The 17,754-nt window shown below is 38.9% G+C and overlaps 1 protein-coding gene across 2 annotated transcripts in view; it reads right to left on the bottom strand.

Moving 5' to 3' along the window:
* Fgf12 (fibroblast growth factor 12) overlaps nt 1–14,367 on the bottom strand; it is a 509,492-nt gene extending 495,125 nt beyond the window's left edge. The window contains exons 1-2 of one of the 2 annotated variants that reach the window (XM_063261238.1): nt 14,212–14,367; nt 13,847–13,989 (exon numbers count right to left, since the gene is read on the bottom strand). In XM_063261238.1, the coding sequence (XP_063117308.1) occupies nt 13,847–13,859 (13 nt within the window). In that variant the 5' untranslated portion in view covers nt 13,860–13,989; nt 14,212–14,367. Of the gene's footprint in view, nt 1–13,846; nt 14,020–14,211 lie in introns of both variants that reach the window. The other variant, XM_063261239.1, reaches the window with a different exon arrangement.
* Nucleotides 14,368–17,754: the final 3,387 nt, after the last annotated feature.

A 17,754-nucleotide genomic window follows, 5' to 3' on the forward strand; every position in this document is an offset into this window, starting at 1 on the left:
GCAACAAGCCTCTTTCTGTCTCTCAAATTCCACCCAGGCTGTTCACCAATAGGGCGGACAGTTCTCACACCCAAGATGGAGCACCCTTAATCCTACACAGAACTATGCCAGACCAATCAGTGAATTAATTTACTAATCATACAACCTTGATCCCAGCATGGGCCACTTAATCTCAACATCATGCACTATAGATCAGTCACCTCTGGAAAGTCCTATCTATAATCACATGAGGCTTTGGAGGACATCTAGACACAACTGATAACAGACAGTGATAAGCAGAGCTGAAGAACTGAGAGCTGTTTAGAAGAGAATACTATTAAAGAAATAAATGGTGAGTATCCATCCCAAAGAATTTAAGAGGACTGACTGTCTCCAAAAAGAAATGAGCAAAGGAACAAGGTACTACAGTCTTTGATAATATACCTTCTATAACTGGTAATACAATGACAAGTAAAAGAGGAAAAGGAAAGGAATAAATCACCTGTAATTTTATGCATGTGGTATCATTTTGACACTGTTCTTTCCTGAGAAACTTTTCTGAAAGAATAAGCATCCCAGACATTCTCTCAACACTGTTCTATCTTTATTAAGACAGGAAACAACAGTCAAGTGAGATCAGAAAAGGTTGATCAGAGAAAAGATAAGACTGAACTTGCCATCTGTCCAACTGTTCCTTCTGATTAGGAGATGAATATCATCGGGCTGATTTTTCACTTTCAAAGTCATGTTCATAAATGTTTCACCAGCCATGCTGAGACCGTCTCTACATAGGTGCTATTCTAGATTTCAACCACTGGTTATGGTTATCCAGTTTGGCAGGATAGATTTTCCTGGACCAGTTTTAAGACTTTGTTGAAGAAGACATCTATTTGTGAGGCTACTGTATCTTATAGGCATATAGGCTGAGCTATAATCAAAGTTATTACAAGAAGTGCTACATTTGGACTTGATTTTAAGAACCTGAATCTATCAGACAGCAAAAACTCATGACTATGACTTCGAATCAGAAGTTACAATGAGGCAATTTTTAGATACAGTACTTAATATAATAATAGCTATATTTTATTGAAAACAAACCATCTGGTGAGCACTTTCATATATCATTTCACTTAATCTTCAAAACAACTCTACAAATAAGTACCATTATTATCTCTATTATAGTAATTACAAAAATCCAGGATTAGGGAGGTTAGGAATCGTATCCAATATCTTCAACTAGAAAATGAACAGACAAAAATCAAGATGACAGTTGGGATCAACAATTGTTATTTTAGCTTCTCGATCGTCTTGAAGAAAAGATAATTGGAATATCAAAATATATCATTGAGGGAGTATGGCTGAGATTGGGGACAAACATGTTTCTTATGCTAGTCTTTATGTATTGGGGTGGAAGAACTATCTAACACAGTTGAAAATGCGTAAAGATGAGTACTTACATAGCTTTTGCATTGTCATCATAGTTCTGAGACTGATAATAAATTATAGATATTCAGGGACTAATTTTTCGAGCCTGACACATTTCAATAAATCCTTTGGGTCTTTCCCCTGGAAATCAGAGAATCAAGGATCAGAAGTGAACAAAACCAAAGCACTGTTCCATGAAAGGAGGGAAGTGTGTCACTACCAGAAGTTGTTAAAAGTCAATTGTAACTACAACAGTGTTCTAAAAACCCTAGGATTCTACCTTATAAGAGATGATCACATTCACTGATATTTTTGAAAAGCTAATGAAATCATCTGCATTATACAACTTGTAACAAATTTTATAGTTTGCTTCCCACCTTTCTCTCATAATTCACCCTTCACTATGTCCTGTCCTCATCCTTTTGTGAGTCACAAAGACAAGTACTTTGTCTCGTCACTATCATTTTGAGCACCCAGAACAGCAGTGTTCAGCATAACAAATATCTTCTAGATGAATAAACTAACCATTCCATGTATCTTTTTCTAATTACTACACGTATAAATGTCTCTTTGCTTTGCTTACACTGCATCAACCTGGAATGTTTCTCTAGTGCTTTAAGTTCATCACTTTCGCAAAAGCAAGTTCAAATGGCAACTCCTTTCCAGATTTAGAATTCCTACAGAGTGTATTTTGCTAGGATGATAGTAGCTGGTATAAACCTTTTCCTTTTTGTTGGTTCCAGGCCTGTAATAACTAGACAGAAAAAAATCTATGGCAAAAGCAAAATTAAAATTTATTTAAAATTTTCACCTTAATTGCAGCAGTAAGTTCTTCCTAGATTTCTGTTCGTGTATAATGCATGATACCTTCTTACAATTAAAAAAACCTGTTACTTGTCATTTCTGGTCCCACTGACAAGCAATGGACATGACATGAATTAATGGATATCGAAGCATACAGCCTTGTATTAATTACTAACCAGTGTGGTTATGTATAACCTTGGGACTGATTTTCTAGATGTGATCTTAGTTATATTTTTAATCTACAGAAATCTTTTCTAAGAATATTATCACTAATCCCTATGCTCATGCTTCTCAATAGTCAGAAAAGTATAAATTGATTTCTCAATCCAAAACCCAAGCACAAGACAAGGTTAATCTGGGTTTTCCAGAAATGTCAACACTTTTGTTACAAAAGTGAAGTCCTCCCTTCTAAGAGAACTGGGCTCCATTATAGGTCCAACCATGAGAACAAATTAGAAAAAATCTGATGCAACTATCAGACATCAATTGATTAATCAGTTGATGTTTCTCCTCATTACTCTCATTGTGACTTTAACCAATGTATCCTAACTCTTTGTTTTAAAATATACCACAACTGCATTGTGAATTCAAATGATTCCCAGCAGGAAATAAAAATGGGTGAACTAGACCAGGCAAGATTAAGAAGAAAACTAATAGGAAGAGCAAGGATCAGCAATCTAAAGAAAAGTATGAAGGAATATAATCAATTTTAGACCAATCACAGCTGGTGTCCAAGTAGGGTAAAAGGACAACAATAGACAGAAGGAATGTAGTGAATAGACTGAGAACAGCAGCTGCTTCCTGCATTTGATGGAAATCTTGAAAATGGGTCAGCAGTGTTCACAAGCGTGGTGTAAAGGGTACCAGCAGCGGCATCCAGCTCCATGCAGAGGGGCTGTCAGGATGGTGGGAGTTTAAGGCACACATCCAGCCCCACATAGACACAAAGACAGTAGCAAGCATAAGAGTCACATAATAAAAAGCACCAAAAACAGAAACAACAGCATACATTGTTACTGAGCATTGATTTTGTGTTTGACTCTTTATGTGGAGTTTCCTTATCTGTCCCATCAATTTTGAAAGAGAGCCACCGTAAAATCAGGAAGCAATGACACAGAAATGCAACTTTCTCAAGTTACAGAAATTAAAAAATTGCTGGTATTGTGTCTGATTTCCAGTCTTGTGATCTCCTACCCTACCGCTGACTTTTCTAAAGAATCAGGGCAGCTATGCAAGATGAAGGTTAGAAAAAGAAGTTGCTGCCCATGTTTCATTAAGCTGCTGGGGCTGGAAGTCAGTTTAAAGCACACAGCTGCATTACTTTCTTGAACCCGTGTGACCACAGGCAGAAACTCTGGACTCTGAGTGATTCCTCAAGTCTGGTTCTCAGGGCTTAAGTGACACATAGTAGATGTCCTGAAGGGTAGTAAAATCTGTCTTATCTATCCTATATCTATATCTATATCTATATCCATATCTATATCCATATCTATATCGCTGGACTGACTTTTTAGTAACAAAGGAAAGTTGATAATCTTATTAGAGCATTGTATGCCTTGCAGATTTAAGCTCAAAGACTGGTCTTTGTTTTCTGTTGCCAGGACTGTTTCTATTGCCCTGCCGGTTGCCAGGTCATACCCTTGGCAAGTTATTTAACATCTCCATGGCTGGGTTTCTCAATTCCTAGACTGGAGATGAAAAGTCCCCGTCTTATTGGATTGTTATGAGGATTAAACAGGTTAAGATATGTAAAACACAGGGTGAAGTACACATAAAAACTACACGACAATGATTTCCAGAGACTCAGCTATCTTCTCAAATGTTCCCTCAATATCTCACATGAATAACGCATGAAACTGTGAAGCGTGAACAGATTTGCTTAAGTTTTAGTAAATCTGTTTACAATTCATAACTGAGGCCAAGGCCTCCTATACCTATATTTTATCGAAAAAAGCTGCAATAAAATATTTGGAAAAAAATGAAAGTTCACTCTTACTTCAGTCATTACCCAAGTACTACCATCTTTTCTATATTACATTACACCATTATCCATAAACATAAAATTTTACATTATTGCCATCAATATACAGTCACACACACACTGATTTTTATAATTACTAGATCACAATACCTCTGATGCAACTTGGGCTCATAAACATGCTAATGATTGTTAAATATGTGACTATCTTTTATTCTGTGCACAAACAAGAAACTTAGCTTATTAGCCATGAGACTCTTGGACTTTGGATAACTTTCATCTAAAAACAAGAAAATGCTGCTTCTACCTCAAGTCAGTAGACAATAAAGCACTGGAAGAAATAGTTATTGGCTTTTAAATGGTTTGAAGAAAAAATTGACTGTATTTAGTTTTGAATAATATATTTCTAATGATTGAAATCTGGAAGAAAATCCTTCCCAGAATGTCAGTGACACAACCAGGACTTGGACTACTTGACATTATTCTGTTACTTGTTGCTTTTTCTAGGAAGGAAGTGCTAGTTAGGGCTAAAAGAAAGAAGAGACCCACCAGATCAGCTTCACATATGACTGATGTATAAATAATCTAATCTTAATTGTAAAGAGGATATATACGAGAGTGAAAAAAAGATGTCACAAAAGCATAATGTACAATCTGCTGAGCAAAAAATGCCACAAAGTTAGCCGGAGAGATAGGAGGCAGCAAGCAGCCAATTGTAAATCATTAAACAGGACACACCCCACTGTGTTCCCTTTGTAGAGCCTCCACAATGTTGGTTCTCATGGTCCTGGGAAGGAAAAGAAACTTGCCTGGAATCTGCCCTTGTTCCGAAATGAAGAACAAGGCTAAAGAAAGAAAACAACCCGCTTTAGTTTGCATAATGAGTCAAGTAGGGAAGGAATCAGGATTCAAATCCAGGTCTCCAGATTCCCCAGCCTGTCTCTTCCCCACAAAGCCACTGAAACTACCTTCAACCCAAATGCATGCCTGTGACCTACAAGTGGTATCAGTCATGCCCTATAAAAACTTCAGTCAAATAACAGTCTTCCTCCATCCTTAGCACCATCTCACTCAAAACCAGATTAACTGCTCAACTCACTTATAAGCCAAACAACCTTGTTCACACAATTTGCAACATTATAAAGCTGGCTGATGCCTACACTGAATCTTCAAAATTTGATGTAGGACTTGTGATTTATTTTCTATAGATGTCGAAACTAAGGATCAGAGAAGATACAAACAAGCTGAAAAAGCAGTTCCTTTATAACAGGAAAGTAAAAATAAGTAGGCAAAGGGTGAAAAAGAGGAAAAGAGAAAAAAGCAAAGAAGGATGGAGGAAATGAAGGAAGGGAGGAAGGAAGAAAAGCAGAAAGAAAGGAAAGAAGACGGAAGGTTGGTTGATTAGGTCACTAAGCAAAGAGGAAATGGAAAGGCTCTTTCCCAAGATGCCTCCATGGAATAAATAGAGACCAGACTCTAAACTGGGATTTGGGGGTATCTAACCCACTCCTAGTTTTATTTCACTAGGACATGTGTCATGTTTATTCTATGCCTTATCAACAGGGTACATGAGCTCTTACTCTTTCCAGTATGCATTCTACTTAAGGAAGTAAAGTAGCTTAAAATAATATTTCTAGAATTGAACAGGTACGCAGTGCCTCATTCTGAATGACTGATGCAGACCAGTTCATGCCCTGGCTTTGGCTTTATTGAGAGTTTTGCTGTGTTTGCATCATCAGTTTGCTCTTTATGCTGATGCGAAGTCCATAGGTAGAAAGTACCCACATCATCATCTCCTTTTGAATTATTTATAGGCTTGCAAATCAAGCGTGATTTACATGACAACCTTTATCTCAATGCACAGCAAATATTTCTTTTTTATATCCCCGAAGAGCAGAAGAACTAAACCAAATTCAAGTTTAAATAGTCCTGGAAATATTGAAAATATTTTGCAATGAAAGAAGAATCTTTAAAAAGATCTCATTTTAAATTTCCAAGATTTTAACAATTAAAAAGATCCTATCATCTTTTTGTAAATGTCTTATTTGTACAGCATCTAAACTCAATTTATTACGTGAATGAGATGTAAGACCCCAACATGATTTGAAGAGGGAAACATCTAGATTTTTCATCTAGAAGAAAAGAAATCCCCCCACTGGTCTTTGTATTGAGATTTTTTTCAGCCTGGCTTTGTGGTATCAATATTTGAGAAAAACTTGACCATTTTACATGGATGACAATTATAGAAATGAATGGAATAAGGAGAGGGTGATATCACTGCCTCCTCCTGCCTGCCTGCTGGAGGAATCTGTGGTGTGTTGAGTTGTCTTTTGCACAGCCTCTAAAAGCTTATAGACACTTTTTCCTGCAGTCCATCATTTTGGGTAGTTCTTCAGGCTGATAACCATTACACAAGCGGCAGAGAAACAGCCGTCTAACAAGAAAAGAGCTACTTTAACTCTGTTATGTATTGTAAACCCCTTTCCAGGACGTGAGTCCTCTGAACCCCTGATGATGGAGCTTGTTTAAGATAAAAACCCAGGCAGAGTATGTGAGAAAGAAAAAGGAAAAGATATGCAAAGGGGTAACAGGTGTCCTCTGGGGTGTCTGCTAAGGGACTGCCGATTGTATTATATCAGTAAGACTCATAGCCTCTCTCAGTGGGAGAGCCTCTCCCACCTTCCCAAACACAAGGAGACAGGGACTGTTTCAAAAAGTAACTGGAGAGGGGACAAAACTAAAATTAGAGCTACAGGCATAGATCCTGGGAAAGATCCTACCATGTTCTGAATTAAGGATGCTAATAAGGGGATGAAGGATTTGTTATGGGAAATGACATGTCATCTTGGCCTCAGACTCTCGACATCTATTTTACATACCTACTTTCTATTCCAAGCCTGCAGTAGAGGATTAAGCCTCTCTTCTACACATGTTCTCTCTCTAACACTAAGATGGTGATAATAATAGACAAGGCCCAGGGAGGAGCCCCCTAGTACTCCTAAGTAAGGGTAGAGGTCCGTGTTATAGTTTCAGCAAAATCACCCTGAGCTTACTGATTGTTTCATTGTTGAGGGCGCACACCCTAATTGCCTGAATACTCCTTGAATAGCTAAATTCCTTGTGCCATAGGATTTGGCATTTTAACCCATCCAAGGAATAATAGTTGATGCGATATATTTCCATCCCCAACACACAAAATGTTACATAACTGCCTTAAAACAATGGCTCACAACAACAAAAGTAACGAATTCAGGCTTTTAAAAAGTTACTAGCAAAAATGTTGGACAAGGCTTGGAATAATTTCAATGGTAGGGCACATGCCTAGCATGCATGAAGACCAAGGTTCAATCCTTAGTGTAACACACACACACACACACACACACACACACGAATAAGCTGAAGAAATCTCTTTCAGTAAGTTAAAGACCCTATAGATGTCAGTGAAGATCAGTTGTTGAGTGTCTATGTAGCATGCTTGCTGCTAAAACTATGGAGATGTTAAAGGACCAACATGTACCTTTCAACACCCACAGTCTAGAAAAAAAAATAAAGATTATTAATAAGAATAATATCAGACTATGATGCTATGAACCTCTAAATGTTTTATTGCTATGAATTTTTTAATGAGCATGGTATTATGGTGTGGGGAGTAGATGAGGTACAATAAATCCTATTTTACAATGAAACAAAAGTAAGATGATCTGCCTAAGTCACTTAGTCTTTCTGAGCCACTGTTTTGTTGTCTGTAAAATGAAGTAAACTACACAATCACAGAACTTGAAAGAAGGTAACACACATTAAAAGTTTCATGTAAAACTTCGAAGTGTCTTATGAACATCATTTACAACCATGAATATGTGACAAATCCAGAAAAGCCAATATTAACCAAACAATAGATCATGATTGGTCATTTAGTAGGCATAAAACACTTAACCAAGAGGGATGGTATTTCACAAGTGTAAAGAAATAAAAAATAAATAGTTGTAAGAGAATGGTAAATAAGGTGCTGGCCACCCTTGCACTTATTCCGGAGCTAACAAGCCACACAGTATGACCTAAATCTGACAATAGGTCACCAAGCAGGTAGGTAGTCAGTTGGAACAGCTTTTAGAGTAGAAATGTAATTTGAGTTCAGATGTTCTCCCACACAAACCAACGGGGAAACCAAAGGAAGGCATTATTGTTGTGGAACATTAAGTGCCTCTTTTAAGGTAATTAATCAGGTAAGGCTTTATATTTTAGCCTTCTGAGTAATCTACTCAAACGCTAAAGGATTAATGAAGAAGATATGCATAGTGTTATGAATGAAGCTGCTAATATATGCCTAGACTAAGACCCTAAGGGACAAGGTGACACATTATTCTTATCTCTACCCCCTGAATTTAATAACATTCCAGGGACAATGGTAACTCAGTAAGTATTTTGAATTAAATAAACTTTAACATTTGAAGAATTTTGAGTTGTGCCTGGTGGTTCACGTCTGTAGTGTCAGCACTCAAGAGGTTGAGACAGAGGGATCACTGTGAGTTCGAAGCCAACCTGGGCTATTAGTGAGTTCAAGATGAGCCTCAACTACATAGCAAGGTCTTGTTTCAAAAATAAATTAATAGGGGGCCCAGGGATTTAGCTCAGTGGCACAAGCACTTGCCTGGCAAGCGCAAGGTCGTATGATCCCTGGTACCAATAATAATAATAATAATAATAATAATAATAAGCAAAACCAAAGAATTTTGAAACCAAGAGAAGGAAAGTAATTTATCCAAAGTTATATCTTTCAAGCCGAGGTTAGAACCTGAGTCTTATGTGCCCATGCCCATTCAATTACATCATTATCCCACCACATTACAGTTTACTTATCCCACCACAATGGCTGCAGGGTTTTGTTATTGTTTAGCCACGAAGTAATTCTTAAAATTATTTTCCCCTTCTAATAGTTTCACATAACTAATGATTATGTGGCCCTGTAAGTTGAACCATCTAAGCTTATAAGAAATGACTCTTCTGTATTCTATATATATTGATCATGCCTGAGGCTGGCGTCTGGTGATTGATAGGAGACCCTGGCAGAGGGATCACTGTGAGTTCGAAGCCAGCCTGGAAATTAATTCTTAATGGGAAACACATGTGCAGGTCTCTATTGAAAAAACAGGTTAGGTTACTGCTTTCTGTGCTCTGGACTCAAACTGATGTTTCTGGAAAACCTCCTGGTAACTAAACTTCTATCACCTCTCCCAATTTGCAATCCTATGAATGCATGAATAACTAAGGCAACTCGGTTAAACATATAAAATCAGAGTCCGTACTGTGCAGATTAAAATATTCCATCTGACGGAGACACTGAGGTGATTGCAGTAATGTTAAAGGCTTGTATTTTGTCCACAAGAAGCTAACCTATTAATGGAGTTAAGAGAGTGAAATCTTTAAGATGGAGAATCACAGCTCACTTTGCTTTTGCATTTTCAGAACTAATCATGTCAGGCATATAGTAGCATGCAATATATATTTATTTAAATAAAGTTTGCAAAATTACAATGATGATTGTAATAAATGTAATATATTATGGGCAAGCAAATACTTATGACATAGAAGGTATAACAATAAAATATTAATTTCATGTGGAGGTGTTCAGGGAAGAGACTAGAAAATAAGGAATACATCAAATGAATCTTAAGAATGAAAAGAGCTATATGACAGTGAAAGCTATATTCATCGTTTTGATATATTTTGATTTGAGTAATATCATTGCATTAACCATAGGCTAATGGCAGTGTCTTATCAGGAGTTCAAAATGAACTTAGAGAATACATATTTAAAGATAATTGGAGGCTGAAAATAAATGACCTGAGTTAGAAAAGAGGATTTTAAGAGTGATTCTGTTTTCTTTTATTCGTGAGGCAGATAATTTCTTTTCCAGTTCATTTCTGTTCTTTCCAAAAGCAACCGGAGAACTTGACCAGCCAGAGACTGTGACCACACATCCTTAAACTCTGTACTGATTAGTTAGATGCTATCAAATGTTTTCGGCAGAGATATCTGGGGTGATGTCATTCCCAGTTATATCAGTTCCCTACAACTTAAAAACAGTGCTTCTTAAATTTTAATGTGCATACAAATGACCGTCAGATCAACTCTGCAATCCAAACTTCAGTTTAGTAAGTCTGAGGTAGCCTGCATTTCTGCATTTCTAACAAGCGTCCAGATTTTGCTAGCGCTTTTGGTCTATGGACAATCGAAATCAAGGCCTAAGATTGGTGGTTAAGTGAGTATCCACTAGCATCCCTTAACGGAGCTATTTAAACATATCTATCCCCAGATCCCAACCCAGAATCAATTAAACTACAACTTCTGTGGGTGTTGCCTAGCCATCCCTACATTTAAAATGTTCTACAGGTGCTTGCATGGGCAATATGCCAGGGCAGGGTTGAAAACCTAGCTAGTAAAAGATTTGATAAAAGCAGGAGAGGAGGAAAGAGAGAAGGGAGAGACCAACAGAGCATGTTTCCTCATGCTAAATTAATGCTTCTTAAATTTTAATGTACTAACAAATGATCGAGGGATTTCATTGAAAATCTGATCCAAGGCACCTGGAGTAAGATCAAAAGTCTGCAGTTTTTAAAAATCGAGTCTGAAAACCACATTTTGATTACCAAGGGTGTAAATAACGGTTCTCAAATGTGTTGTACCTAAGGACATTTTAAAAATACCTGCTGGGGATGTAGTTCAACAATAGATGTTTGCCTAGCATGCATGAGGCCCTGAGCTCAATTGCCAGCATGTCAGAATAAATAAATGAATACTTATTCTTTTTTTCCATTTCAAAATTCTAATTTAATTGATGTAGAGCAGTGATGGCAAATGTTTTAGAGCTTTTACTGATACAAACAACTCACTGTGACATATGTGCCCTGGGTTGACCACCACTGGAACAGAGTGACTCTGCATGAAGGTGTTTAAAAACATTCCAGGTGTTCTAATATTCAACAAAGTTTGTGAGCAACTGATCTAAACACTTTGTTATTTAAGAACCTCAAATCCTTAGAACCTGTAGTATATAATTGTCACACTTGCCTTCAATTATGCAAATAATCCAAATCTTTGAGAAAATAATTATGGTGATACATGAAGATCACTGAAATCGATCATTAATTGATGTATTTTCCTCTTTTTCCCTTAGTGGCAGGGAGGGAGCTAAAGTAATAAATAATAAGGATCTTATTTGTACCTAACTAAAGTTCACCTGGCTGGATACTCTGAACCTGTGCTCTAAGGAAGATTTTTCAAATGCTAAAGAAAATGTAGAGGTCATCTGACGCTGGTGACATGATTCCTGATTAAATAGATCATTTGAATTTGTTCTGGGATTACCGAATTACTCAATGGCTCTTTGACTATCTAAAAAGAATGTCTGAAAAAAAATAATTATATGTACTTACAATTGAGAATCTCTTCTTAGATTTATATTTTGATATTTTGGATAAAGTTTGTACATAGCATAAAGCATAAAAAAGGCACAAATTAGAATGGGATACAGACATGAAGTACTTAATGCCCTCCCCTCAAAATTTTCACCTTAGAGATAGTTTTTAGCTGTACCATATGCATTGATTTAGTGAGGCAGGTGGATAAATAATTAGGTACCCCCATTGTACCAGCTAACTGAGGAACACAGCTCTGTGAAAGAAGTCCAGGGTCTAAGGTGCACAAAGACTGTCAGTGTATCTTTTGTGCCGTGCAGTTCTAGGCCTTCTGCACAATCACCACACTCTTGGTGGTGGCAAAAGTCTTCACTGACTTTAGGTATGAGCGTTGATTCACTATGTTACTGTTGTCTGGCTTAACAGAATTTCTGGCATGATTCGTCTCAGATTTGTTTCTGAAGTGCCTTCTTTCTGAACTTAGAGACCAGCAGAGGACCTGAAACTCTCAACACTAGCAATCTGGGATAGAAACCACCTGGAACTCAGAGTGGCATGCAGCATTCTTGAATGGGAGATTGAGGAACAGAAAACAATGTTGCTGAGAGACACATATTCATTGTATAATGAGCCAGAAATTAGAGCATAAATTGGAGGCAAAATGTTACCAAGATCCCTTGCCACATAACCAAATTTAATGACAAAATACCAAGGGGTTGCCTAAGCATGAAAAAAAAATGTTTCATAGCAAAATGATACTCTCTCTTTCTGTTAACTTTCTTCTTTAGAAATGCTTAGTCAAATACAATATTACATATTTGTATGAGTTAATGAACACTGGGTTTTAATTTTAAAATGGATTCTGTGATACAGTTAATAACCTCATATATGTTCATAGACATGGATTCTCTCATATATGTATATCATTGTCTGGTATAGAAATGTCCAGCAATGTATCTTTACACATAATTTGTCTAAACGAATTTAATTTCCAGCTAATTTTAATCAATATCAATTCAGTTCTTTTCATACTATAAATGCTAATGTAGGTTTAAATACTTTAAACCTACAGATTACACGCTCAAAACACCTCCACGAACATATAGCTGCTATCATTCACCACTCCAGCTTTATTAATCAGTCCAGAAATAGGCAACTCTCCACCACTCGCTCATCCTAAGTAGATTGCCACAGTGACTGACATTCCTGGTTAAAAATAAAACCTCGTTTCAAATATAGCTTCTCGAGTTCTGGGTAATGAATATAGTTCCATAAAAGTTGACATCATTTCTCCCAATTTCACCATAATTAAATACATCTAATATTCCTACCGAATATCTGACCACATCGATTCAGACTCTCATAGTTTGGTGGGCATTTTCAGGAGGAGGAGACAGAGGAGGAAGAAAGAGAGAGAGAGAGAGAGAGAGAGAGAGACTCCTCGCACAGATAGAGTTAAATCCAAAAGATACCCAGTCTTACAGTTCAAACAGTCATTTTATGTATTGCATTAAATATGAGAGCTGGTATGTACAGCTCATGTACCAGTTGGTGTGTGTGCATTATGCAGAACGCTTATGAAGAGAATATTAATATCTACATGTCCAGAACTAGTAAATGCATTATGTTTGGGAGCCAAGCAGTACTCCGATACACTGTTCTTCTTAGAGGTCAGTTCTAACGCACGCTGCTTCAAATAGACCTAATTTTTTGGCTGATGTCTATTTGAAATGCAGTAAGATGTGGTCATACACACCCAGAAATACCATGTTCTTGGGATGGTGGGGGTGGAAAAATTTAAACATTTTTTTCAGCACTACATCACTGGCTATCAGATACAAACGTGCCTGTCAGCAATCCTAAAACAATTCGAGCCCAGCCATTATCCAGAAAAGAAATTGCTTTACCAACATATTTCTCCTCCCCCTCCATTTTGGGAGGGACTCTCCCCTCGCCACCCCCCACCTACCAAAAAAAAAAAAAAAAAAAAAAAAAAAAACAAACCTCATCACACTTCACTACGCAACTGACGGAGTATTAAACACAGTCTTCTAAGCTGTAGGAGTTAAAAAAAAAGAAGTGGTCTTCCTGCCACACTCTGGGCGCTGCAACGGACAAAGCTTCTCCTCCTATCGACCTAGTATGATGCTGGCTCCCCAGCACTGCAGTCCCCTCGCCGCCGAGGACTGCCCGGGCCACACACGCACATGCACCGGGAAGTCTCCCGATGGTGACGGCCACATACCTTTGCTCTCCATTTCGGTCCCTTTCGAGTGCTTGGAAGTTCAATAGAAGTTGGCCGGAAGATGTGGGCCCGCTTCAGATCCCCAAGTCTGGGAAGCCAATCTGATGATTTCGCCCGTACTTCCTTCCTTCCCTTCAGGCTTCCTGAAAGATGGGATTTCTTAAACCTTGAAGCTGCAATAAGCCACCAAAGGACACTTAGCGGCGGCGGCAGCAGCAGGGGCAGCACATTGCCTCTCCAGGAGAGAGGTTGCGACGCGCCTCTGATATTGACACGCACGCACAATGCCCGCTCAGAATCATCATCATCATCATCATCATCATCATCATCATCATCATCATCATCATTATTATTACTATTTTTACCTGGGTCTGGAAGCTGCGAGCAGGAGCTGTCCCCCGAGCGTGGTGCTGCAGGTGTAGTGACAGATCATCCCACTTCGCTCCTGGATGGACAGCGATTTGCCTGGGCGCTGGCGCGCATGCGCACGGCGTCCCCCCCTGCTGGCCGCCTCCCGCTCCCCGCCCCCTCCGCGGCTCCCCGGCGCGGTGCTCCGCGATCCCGGCCCGGAGCCCGAGCTTTCGGTCGCAGGAAAGCGCTGCTAAAAATAAACGCCGGACCGGATTTTCCTCTGCAACCCAGAAACTGGATCGGACTGGGGAGTGTGCCGGTCCCTCACGATCTCCAGGATGGAGGGCTGGAGCCGGGGAGCTGGGCAGGGGCTCCCCCGGCGGAGGGGAGTGGCGAGGGCGGGTCTGGAATCCCGGGCAGTGGTCGCTGCAGTCACTTCCCGGGGGTCTGCCCACCCCCACCCCGCCTCGACTTCCCACTTCTCCTTTCTTTTGCATTTCCCTGCTTGTCCTGCCACGTTTCTCGGGGTGCACCAGTTGTCCCGGGGCTGGCGAAGGTTGACTTTCTGGCTTCTCTGCCACTCGGACTCGGTCACCCAGGCCTCCCTGCCATCCCCTTGGCTTCCTCCCCCTTCCCTCCTCCTGGACACTGGTCACTGCTCGAGGACGTCTGAGGCTCTTTTTTATGCTTCTCTCCAACACCTCCAAAGAAGCAAGTCCCCAGTGATGAGACGCCCCTGGTTCACAGTAAGACCTTCCTCCAGAGAAGTCATTTCCATGGAGTGGGAGAGGAAGTCTTCTTCTTAAGACTCCAGGGAAAGACAGCAAACCAAAAATCTCTTCATGTGCTACCTTCACATCAGAAATCTTTGAAACCCCACACAATATTTAGTTTATATGTAAAATGTTGAACAAGGAGAAACGTGCTCTGTCAGCTTATTTATTATTTAATTTTATGATACTGGGGATTGAACCTAGGACCTTCACACTGTGCTGTATCCCTTCCCTTCCCTCTATTTTTTTTTTTTTTTAATTTTAGAATAGGGTCTCACTAAATCACTAAGATACCTGGGCTGGGTTCCAACTTGTAATCTTCCTACCTCAGCCTCCCAGAGTGCTGGAGTTACTGGTGTTCACCACCATGCTGGGCTTTTATTTTTTTTTATTTTTTATTTTTTTTGTCTTTGAAATCTCCCTAAGAAAATATTCATTCCTGAAGAATAATCTTATTTTCAGACGTAAAAACAAATCCAGAAAGCACAGTTCTCTGAAATGGCTAGAATATATATATAAATTAAAGACACACCTGGATTACACAAAAATTCTTCTAAGGTAGATTTCTATTCCCGATCTTCACAACATTAAAATACAATAAAATGTATTCCCCTCCAGCACCCTCCATGCCTATACCTTAATCTACTTTTGGTGATTCAGAACTGAACGAATGCTGGGATTTTCCAGTGCCTTAGGGCCGTGAGTACAGATACCCATCTTACTGGTCATATAGACGCAGACATTTCTTAGTGGACAGGTCCCACTGAGGATCTGCAGTAGCAGTTTAGCAAAGCCACTTACAGTCAGCTCTCGGAAGTTAAAACAGGCACCACATCACAGGACCTATTCTTTAGGCTGTCTGAAAGCGTGTTTCAGTAAATGTTTGAAAGACTCATAAAACTCTGGATGGTCCTGTCAGTGTTTTATATGTGTGGGAAATAGGCTAAAGGTGAGAGTAAAACTATTTTTTATGAGCAATAGCCTAGTCATGAACATAAATAATTTCTGCACTTAACACTGCACCTTATGACACATTTATTGCTTCTCCAGACTTTTAACAGAAGAGATACTTTTAGAGGACTTGATAGTTACTATTATATGGATGAAGAAACTAAAAGACAGGAAGCGTACTTGGTAAGAGTGAACAGTGGGCCAGAACCAGGCTGGGACAGTGAGGGTCCTGGCTCGGAGAGAGAAAGAATCCACCTTTTCTGGCATGATTTTTATATCATCCCTTTCTCATCTCTATGGTAAATGACAACCACAGAGCCTCCTGGTTTATGAATTTTTATTCTTTTATTCATAAATTTTAAAGCCCAGATGTCTTATTAAATAGAAAACAAATCTGATTTGATGTAGAGTTTGAGGTCTGATATTCCAGGCCTTCTCTTCATTTCCAAGTTTTACTGTTTGACAACAGGCACTATTACATTGTCCTAAGAAAACCTCTGCCTCAGAAGATCCTTGCTTACATAATTATCACTGGCATGTATCTACCTCATACTAATACCACAAATATTCACATGTCCAAATCTTACATTTCATTTCTTTTACTAAAAAATGCCCTCTGGGCCCCCGAATCATTTTTTGAGTCTATAAAAGTATCTTGAACATGCAAAAGACTACCATGCTGTGGATGAGTTAATACCATTTAGTGTACCTGTTTTTGTGTGCTCCACTGTATATTGACTACAGGCACCATGATAACAAATAACAGCGATGATAATTTTGTGCTAATACTACTAAGGGCCTACTATGTACCAGGCTCTATGAAAAGGACTCCAAATATTTGAATGAATATTATCTTCATAAAATTCTTTAAGATTAGTACTATTATAGTCTCTATTTTGAAGGTGAGAAACATAAGACATGGAGAAGTTAAAGCCTGAATAAAACATAATCCCTGCCCTACTAAAGCTTATTAAAGATGATAGAAACATAAATGATTTTAAAAGATCTGGCAAAGTATAAGACAGAAGCTGTCGTGAGTGGGGTAGAAACGTGGAAATAGCTGCAGTTAGCCAGACCAAGGTTATCAACAGGGTTTCCTAGAAGAGACTCAGCGAGCTAGTCCTTAAAGCCTGAGCGTCACAGGGTTAGGCTGGAGGTGGGGAGGGACGGAGTGAGGCAGGGAGCAGAGCGCATAGGAGACTCCAAAATTGCTTTAGAACATAAGAGGCACTCACTGTCGTCCATGTTTCTGCAGATGTGAGCGTCCCGTGTGGAAGGGAGCTGGAAGAAGTAGGGGAATACCAGAGCCCCAACCATGCAGCACCTTGAGAACAGATCTCCTGTATCTTTGAGTTTCCTGCTATGAGTTTCAGTACAGAAACATTAAAACATAATGAGAAGAAACCAGGCAGATATGACTTTCAGTTCAGATAGTCTGTCCTTGCTCACAGCACCCCTTTGACAATTTAGTGACTCTGTGAATGCTAGTTTCTTTGACATAGTAAGTATCATCATCTTCTAGGTAGAGCTGCCCTAACAACTGACCATGTACATCCAAAGGTGCATAAATAACAAGTGACTCAGTAAACTATCCCCATTATTCTTAGGGTCTTGAGTCTATCAGAGCTAAAGATTAGAGACTGAAGTTCTTTAAATCCCCTTAACCTTTTTAACAAGGGTCTAATCTCTCCCATTCCATTGTGGAAGAGGAGTTAGTGAAAGAATTATTTCATGAAAGCATTAGTAAGACATCATTTAACCTATTTATGATGAACTTGCTTGGTGATGAGTCTGAAATGTGGAAATAGAATGGTAGTCCTACAATTTACTGTT

Source organism: Cavia porcellus, unplaced genomic scaffold (genome assembly GCF_034190915.1).
Source record: "Cavia porcellus strain 051 isolate PalLab524CR breed Dunkin Hartley unplaced genomic scaffold, mCavPor4.1 scaffold_14, whole genome shotgun sequence".
NCBI lineage: Eukaryota > Metazoa > Chordata > Mammalia > Rodentia > Caviidae > Cavia > Cavia porcellus.